This window comes from Bidens hawaiensis, unplaced genomic scaffold (genome assembly GCF_021521415.1).
Source record: "Bidens hawaiensis isolate Kalapana, Puna unplaced genomic scaffold, B.hawaiensis_p1.1 tig00024041_1, whole genome shotgun sequence".
NCBI lineage: Eukaryota > Viridiplantae > Streptophyta > Magnoliopsida > Asterales > Asteraceae > Bidens > Bidens hawaiensis.
In genome coordinates, this window is record NW_027493793.1 from 91099 (window position 1) to 99510 (window position 8412).

Below are 8412 nucleotides of genomic sequence, written 5' to 3' on the forward strand. Positions count from 1 at the left end.
AATAAAAAAAACAAGAAAAAAAAAGCCCGACTTCTATCCTTGGCGGATAGACCTATCCCTGATGGATGGGTTGGGTGTTTCAAAAAAGCAATGTTTTGAAAACCGGTATTTTACTTGTACCGGATTGGGTTAAAAAATGGTACAACCGGTTGAACCGGGTTATACCGGGAGGTTCAACCGGTTGAATAGTTTACCTTATAATTTTTTAATAACGTAACTTCAATCCAAAAATAACTCAAAATTGAATGATTCAATTACAAAAAATAATCCAAAAGTTAATCCATATTAAAAAAAATAATGCAAAAATACTCAATTTTTAAAAAATAGTCCTAAATTTACACGTTTGAATGTTAATTGTTGGGTTAAAAGTAATTTTGAAAAAATATGGGCTGCAAATATCAATAATTTCTCGGACTTAAAACCGGTATTTTAGACAAAAACCGCCGGTACGATGTTCTAGCAAACCGGCCAAAAATACCTGAGTTAAAATACCTGCCTGCTGTGCGAAATCTGGTTTAACCGGTTCAACCGGCCGGTTTGAACGGTTTTTAAAACACTGCAAAAAAGCCTTATGTATCTATAGCAAACCTCTATTTTAAATACCAAAAATTCTACCCACCCCCAAGTCAATTTCCCTCCAAAGTCCCAAAGTTTCTGTCCCAGTTCAAAACCGTAATCGACGCAACAAAGCATGTCTAGTGGGTCACAAAGCCTTCTGTTGGACTTTTGGTATCACTGAAAACGGTAGACATCATTTCCCCTTATAAATCAAACGAATTTTGTATCTTTCATTTACAATATTACTTATCAGATCTTCAATCTTAATCAAAATGGAGGTTTTTATGGCTTAACTAGAGTTAATAATGACAATAAGAATACTTGTTTCCGGTCAATTTTTCAACTGGAAACCAGTAAGTTCCACGATTGAACTATTGCATTTCTGAAGAGTAAAGGTTTAGAAACGGAAATGACTACCTATTTTCTATAAGAGACTATGTATACTTTTGCAAAAAGGTTATACTTGTTAGGGACCGGAAATTTGATCTTGTGGATATATTATCCTAGCATATGTTCCGGATCAGTTATTCTTAGCATGTGTTTCAGATCTTGTTAGGATTATGGATTCTCAGTACTCATTATTGATTACTAATGATTGTTCTCTTTATGTTATTAATATTAACGCAGGTAAAACGGCTAATGACTGAGTCCAACATATTATTTCGCCATCAAAGTCAATAAAAAAGACGTGGTCAAGCATGTGACGGCTATGTGGAGTGATGAACTTTGTTAGGGGCGAGAAAATAGGGATGTTAGTTATTAGTTTGTGATATTTTATCTATATAAAGAGGCTACATCAGTAGAATATATTAAAATACACACCTGTAACACACTTAGCTTTCTCTCTTGTAATCCGTGTCTTAGCTCTCGCTTTGTACTACATTTCATTGTTCAATAATAATATTGGTGATAGACAATTGTTATCACCCGGGATTTTTTATGCCGGCAATCTCATATTGATTAATGACTTTTCCTCGTAACAAAATCATTGTGTTCCTTTCCATTTTTTTCTGTATAATCACCATTGTCATTCAAACACTCTATCTCATAAAACTAATTTGGTTACATTATCTTTGAAACCAATTTTTGACCAAAACAATACTTTTGTATACACAATATTCTTTGCGGTACTTTTGTTTTCGAACTATAGCATTTTTGTTTCTTATCAAGGAACTTCATCATTACATACATGGATGAGAATCCACAGAAAGAAGGAATTGAAATTAAAATGACAATGTAGGCCAAATCACGTGAACTAAAACATTACTTAAGTTATAAAAAATTAAAATAAAACATAAGTTAAGTTATTTTAATTTTTTATATGAACCTCATTCCTATCCAACACATCTCTCTCCATGTGCTAAAAAATATTAATTCAGCTGCATTTTCCCATACCTACTAACACTTGTAGTTTATGATATTAGAGTTGTTTTATAAGGCCACTTTAACCCCTACATAGGTTAAAGTGACATGACACTTTAAAGATGGATTAAACCACTCCCCACCTATGTTAACTTTGTTAAAAAAGCCCATGGGTTATGCTTTTAACGAGTTAAAATGAACAATATAAGTTGGTACTTTGGATGACATAGAGTGAAAAAGAAACAAATGATGATGTGAAGCTTATGTGGAATTAAGATGAGTTATAGTATACCTCATGGTCTAAGTTTTTTTTTTTTTTTTCCGGAGATGATGCAGGTAAACAAGATAAGTTGGTACTGCTGCTCTTAAGAAGATGTAAGATTCGAGGGTTGCACTGAAGAAGAGGAAAACTCGAGGGCTAATTAAAGATGACAAGGTTACCATATTACACAAACAGAGGATAGTTGCTCATTTGTCTTGCATTCTTCTTCTGTGAAATCGTTCCCACAGCATATACCCGCTGCCGTCCTTGGCCTACCAGGTCTTAGAACTGTTAAATTATATTTCCAAACCGACTAAAAACTGGTCAATTTATGAAATTAAATAAATCATTATTAAGATCATCCGGGAACTCATAACAGTATTAAACTGTTTATTTATTGAGTATAAGGTTTCAACTTGTTATTGTTTATATTATGTACTCATATAAATACACCCCTTTTTAACAGTTGGCACATGTCATCATGGGCAATCAATAGTTTTCAAGGAGTGTTAGGTATACTTTTTCATCAGTTTGTATTATGCAAATACGAATTTTTTTTTTTTGTCTACAACCCATCATAAAATGTATTAATACCAGACTATTGTCCTCTTAGCATACACTCTTGTGGAATCTAATCTCTTTATCAGTTAATATTAATTTCCCCTGTTCATAAAGATTTCATTTTCTTTGACCCTTCAATCATGCATTCAATGACATCTACTGCAGCCTCATCAATTCAAAAGAGCTTCAAGTATGATGTCTTTTTAAGCTTTCGGGGTGAAGACACCCGCAAGAACTTTGTTGATCATCTCTATTTTGCTCTTAAACAGAAAGGCATTAACACTTACAAAGATAATGAAAATATCGAAAAAGGGAAAAGGATCGATGATCAACTTAGCAGATCCATTGAAGACTCAAGATTTTACATCATTGTATTCTCCAAGAACTATGCATCTTCATCATGGTGCTTAGATGAGCTCGCTAAGATTATGGAGTGTCAGAATGAAATTGAGCATATTGCTTACTCCATCTTCTATGACGTGGAACCCACCGAAGTCCGCCACCAAAGTGGGGCAGTTAAAGACGCCTTTGCAGAACATGTAGAGAAAGAGGCTGCGGGGAGATGGAAAAATGCTCTCAAAGAAGCTGCTGATTTGGCAGGGTGGGAGTTGAAAACCACAGTTGATGGGTAATTCATTCATCTCATTTTTATTGTCAAATTGTAGATCATGTCTTTTAAAAGATTGGACCCATCAGTATATAACTATGTTATTACTATTGGAGTTAATTACCGAACCATCTTTAATTAATACATGGAATAGATAATAGGAATCCTAGTTACTTGTCCTTGAATTAATTATTTATTATTGGTAATAATTCAAGGACAAGTAATAGGAATCCTAGTTATAGTCTTTTCGAGTTATGTTTAGCTATAAATACCGAGTCTATGATAGAGATTGTAATCATGATTTAAGTTATTTTAATGGTTAACAGAACTGGAGAGGTTATTCCAAAATTAATCGTTTTACTCAATAGTATAATTTCTATTTAAGTTAATTATTTATTATTGGTAATTACTTCGAGGACAAGTAATAGGAATCCTAGTTATAGCCTATTCGAGTTATGTTTAGCTATAATACCGAGTCTATTATAGTGATTGTAATCATGATTTGAGTTATCTTATTGGTTTATAGAAATGGAGAGGTTATTCCAAAATTAATCGTTTTACTCAAATACGTTTATATCCATTTAACACCTTAAATTACTTCATATATGATTTTTATACATTTTTGAAAATAATCTGTTTATGTGGGCTTTTTGTAGTATTTTGATTGAGACTTTCTTTTTCCCACATAGGCATGAAGCACAATTCATCCAAAAGATTGTTACAGATATCTCAAAAAAACTACAATTCATCAAAAAGAGTGTTGATGAGAAGTTAGTAGGCATGGACCACCGGGTAAAGAAGATAATTTCATCTTTAGAAATCGGTTCCTCTAATGTACGGGTACTGATGATAGGGATCAAGGGGATGGGAGGTAGTGGGAAGACCACTCTGGCCCGAGCTGTTTTTGACCATATATTCATTAAGTTTGATGGTGTAAGCTTTGTTGAGAATGTGAGAGAAGTTTCAAAAGGATCTTCTTCTGGTTTGAAGGAATTGCAAAAACAAGTCCTTTCAGATGTGTTAAATGATCAAAGCATTGTTGTTACAGGTGTTTCTGATGGGATACATAAGATGAAATGGATGATGGGTGGTAGAAAAGTTCTTGTTGTTCTAGATGATGTGGATGATACAAAGCAACTTGAGGCGTTAGCAGGTTCGCTTGATTGGTTTAAGCCCGGAAGTAGAATCATTATCACAACAAGAGATAACCAAGTGTTATCACATGAGGTTCAAAAGGGCCATATTCATAATGTCAGTCCGTTATCAGACGAGGAAGCAATTTTCCTTTTGAGTAAGTATGCATTTAGAAGAGAGATTCCAAATCAAGAGTACAGAGAGCTATCAAGAGAAGTTGTACGTTATGCTGATGGAGTTCCCTTAGCAATTAAACTTTTGGGTTCATTTCTTCGTGATAAAACTGAGCACCAATGGAAAGATGCCATTGAAAAGCTAAAAACAAATCCGTTTAAGGGAATTATGGAGACACTTGAACTAAGCTATGTTGGTCTAGAGGATGATGAGCAACAAATATTTCTTGATGTTGCATGCATACTGAAAGGTGAACAGAAAGAAGAAGCAATAAAAATACTTGAAAGTTGTGGATATCATGCTCATATTGGTTTAGAAGTTCTTGAGCAGAAATCTTTGATTAGTATTTCTGATACCGGTTGTTTGCATCTGCATGATCGTATAGAAGAAATGGGCAAGGATATTGTTCGTCGTGTGAAACATGATGAACCTGAGAAACATAGCCGATTATGGGTTACAAAGGAAATTGAAGATATATTCAACAAGGACATGGTAAGGTTCATTTTTATTTGTAAGGTGGAAACTAACACACCTATAATTGTTATGCCAACAATTTCATGTCAACTTTCTGTTTGTAGGGCACTGAAGCTACAGGAAGTATAAAATTAGAGTATTCAGATCTCCATCCGGTTACTATTATGAAAGGTCTTAGAAAGATGAAGGGCCTTAGATATCTTTATGTTGATGGCGAATATCACAAATGGAAAATTAATGAAGCTGGGCAATACTTACCAGATACTTTACAGTCACTACGTTGGCCTGAATACCCCTTTTTATGTTTGCCAAAAAATTTTGAAGCAAATATGCTTGTTAACCTTGAAATGCCTTTTAGCAACATTTCTCAACTCTGGGAAGGGGGAGAAAGAAAGGTAGAATAATGGTTGATTGGTTGTTTCACTTGATTTTTTTATTATGCTATATTTTGGTTATTTTACTCATATGCATCTTACTTTTTCTTCTTATTGTAGGATCTTAATAACCTGACATTCCCTTTTTGCTGTTTACCTGAAACATTTAACCTTCAAATTGTTTGGAGCAACATCTCTGAACTTTGGCAAAAAAGAGAGAAAAAGGTGGAATAATGGTTGATATGTTGTTTTGAATGATGCATTTTTATGCTTTATTTTGCCATTACACTAATATTCGTCATTTTTTTATGATAGGTTCTTAGTAAGCTGAGATTCCTAGACCTCAAATTTTCTAAGTTGAGAACATTTGACCTTGGGCTGACTCCACATCTTGAGAGGTTAGATCTTAGAGGATGTAATGGCCTTTTAGAACTTCACATGGCATTTGAATGTCCAAAGCTCAAATTCCTCAACCTTGGTGGTTCTAAGTTAAGCAATTTTAACCTTGAGCTGACTCCATATCTCGAGACTTTAGATCTTGGAGGATGTAAAGAGTTTGCTGAACTCCTCATTCCCGTAATATGTCCAAAACTCAAATTCCTGAACCTTAGTGGTTCTAAGTTAAGCAAACTTAACCTTGAGCTAACACCACATCTTGAGACTTTAGTTCTTCGAGGATGTAAAGACTTTGTTGAACTCCTCATGCCCGTCATATGTCCAAAGATCAAATTTCTATACCTCACTGATTCTAAGGTTAGTAAACTTAACCTAGAACTGATTCCACATCTCGAGTGGTTAGATCTTAAAGAATGTTATTGCCTTGTGGAAATTCATGCTCCAGTGGGATGTCTAAAAAGGCTTGTCCACTTAAACTTAAGCGGGTGCTCAAGGTTTAAAATTTTTTTGGTTGATACACAACATGAATCAGCTGGCTTTGATTCTGTAGCTACATTAGAACTAACTGCAGAGTCCCTAGATAAATGCCCACGGCATCCTAACAGTAATTTGCCAAAGCTTCAGTTTGAATGTAATTTTGACGAACCTCTACCCTCATCAAGTGGAAATCTTGAGAAGCTTATTTCTTTTGGTGTATGTGCTTGCACGAACCTTGAGTCCTTTTCAGCAAGCATTTGTGGTTTACAAAAGTTAGGAAAGCTTTCGCTTAAAGGCAGTATTCCAGAGGTGCCCAAGGATCTGTACCGATTAGAAATTCTAGAGGAGCTAACTTTGTCAATTAAACATATTAAGAATATTCCAGATAGCATTTGTAGTTTAAAACATCTTAAGTCTCTTAAACTTAATTCTTGTTGGCATCTGGAGCAGTTACCCAAGGATCTAGGCAGATTAGAAATTTTAGAGGAGTTACACATAACGGATTCTATATCCTTGCTAGGTATTCCTAACAGCATCTGTAACATGAAGTCCCTAAAATATTTGCACCTCCCGTACTGTAGTCTAGTTGAGATGTTACCCGAGGAGCTTGGACGTTTAGAACGTTTGAAAGAGTTAAATATAGAAGGTACAGCTATAAGTCGTCTTCCTTTGAGCATTTCTCGAATGAAAGGTCTTTGTATTGTATGGTCTAGGGTGCTGCTTGAGTTGCACCATTTTATGTCCTTGAGAAATGTTTCAAAATACACAGCCTCCTGCTACGTATAGCTGTGAATAGCATGCGCACTCACAACATAAATCTCTTCTATGTAAGGGATGATTTCGAGGAGCTATGATCGAAGGACAAACAGGAGCCGGTTCACAAACAAGTATTGTGACATGTAATCTTGTTTTTGTTTTTTTGTTTGCTTCTTTTTTTTATTTAATTTATTTAATGTTAATCGTGTTACTTTGATTTGAGTTGGTGGTCATAGTGTAATATTTAGATATTAGTAAGTTCATGTAGCCACGGTCAGTTTTCTTTATCTTTCAGGCAATTGATGTTAGGTATGAAGGTGTTTTCATTTTACAAACACGGTTCCCCAGCCAAAATATAAAATAAAAAATTAACGAAATTATAAATTTAACCCGTTTACTAAAATTATATTTGTGACATGTTCACTAAAAATGGTATTTTTGACTAGTATACTAATAATAGTTATTATCTGATAATGTATCAAATGTGTAAATTATATAACAGATCAAAGAGGTTGGTAAAACGTGTCAAAATCTACCGAATGCGTATTGAAGTGCCTTCAACGTCTTACGTTGATTTTGAAATTCAAAATATAGACAAAAAAGTGTCTGTAGGCAAACCAACTCAAGCCAATATGATATGATATGATATTGATCAAATCTTGCCAACCGTGTTTCTAATTTCCAGCCAATATTTTAACTTTTTCCTTACATTTTAATTATTGTAGGGCCAAATTATGACTTGTGATATCAGTGTGACGAAACGCATTAAACATATATTTGGCCAAAGTTAATAATTAAAGTGGGCGAGAATTCTGGATTCGAGACGAGAATTCCGGATCGGTGTGACGAAACACGTCTTAAGTTTTTTTTATTGCTTTTTTTGATTTTTGCAGGCTTTGTTATTGTATTTTTTTTTTCTTTTACCGACCGATGTCGAGTAAACCGACCGCCTTAATGTCCCGACCCGAAAATGCTCGGGTTTCAGCAACACTTTTTTTTTTGCTTTTTTACTTCTAGCACTGCAACTAATGTAATGGCAATCAACCGATTTCGCGTAGTTTCACCACCCGGGTCCAAAAACGCTCAGGTCTTACCAACACATGAGTTTCATCGAGTGATGTCACCCCATTGAGTCACATCAAATTGTTTTTTTTTTTCTGTTTTAGTTTTGAAACCGTGGCGAACATGATCGAATTCATATCGGCTGACCATGTCAGCACCCAAGAACCACAAAGCTTTGTTTTACCAACGCGACAACGTCACACCCTGGTTTTACC

The 8412-nt window shown here is 34.7% G+C and overlaps 1 protein-coding gene across 1 annotated transcript; it reads left to right on the plus strand.

Moving 5' to 3' along the window:
* The first annotated feature begins 2892 nt into the window (after positions 1-2892).
* LOC143568664 (TMV resistance protein N-like) lies at positions 2893-7359 on the plus strand. Its single transcript, XM_077054761.1, has 5 exons — positions 2893-3371; positions 4040-5150; positions 5237-5527; positions 5627-5731; positions 5822-7359. The coding sequence occupies exons 1-5, from the start codon at positions 2893-2895 to the stop codon at positions 7163-7165; spliced, it is 3330 nt and encodes a 1109-aa protein (XP_076910876.1). The 3' UTR covers positions 7166-7359.
* Positions 7360-8412: the final 1053 nt, after the last annotated feature.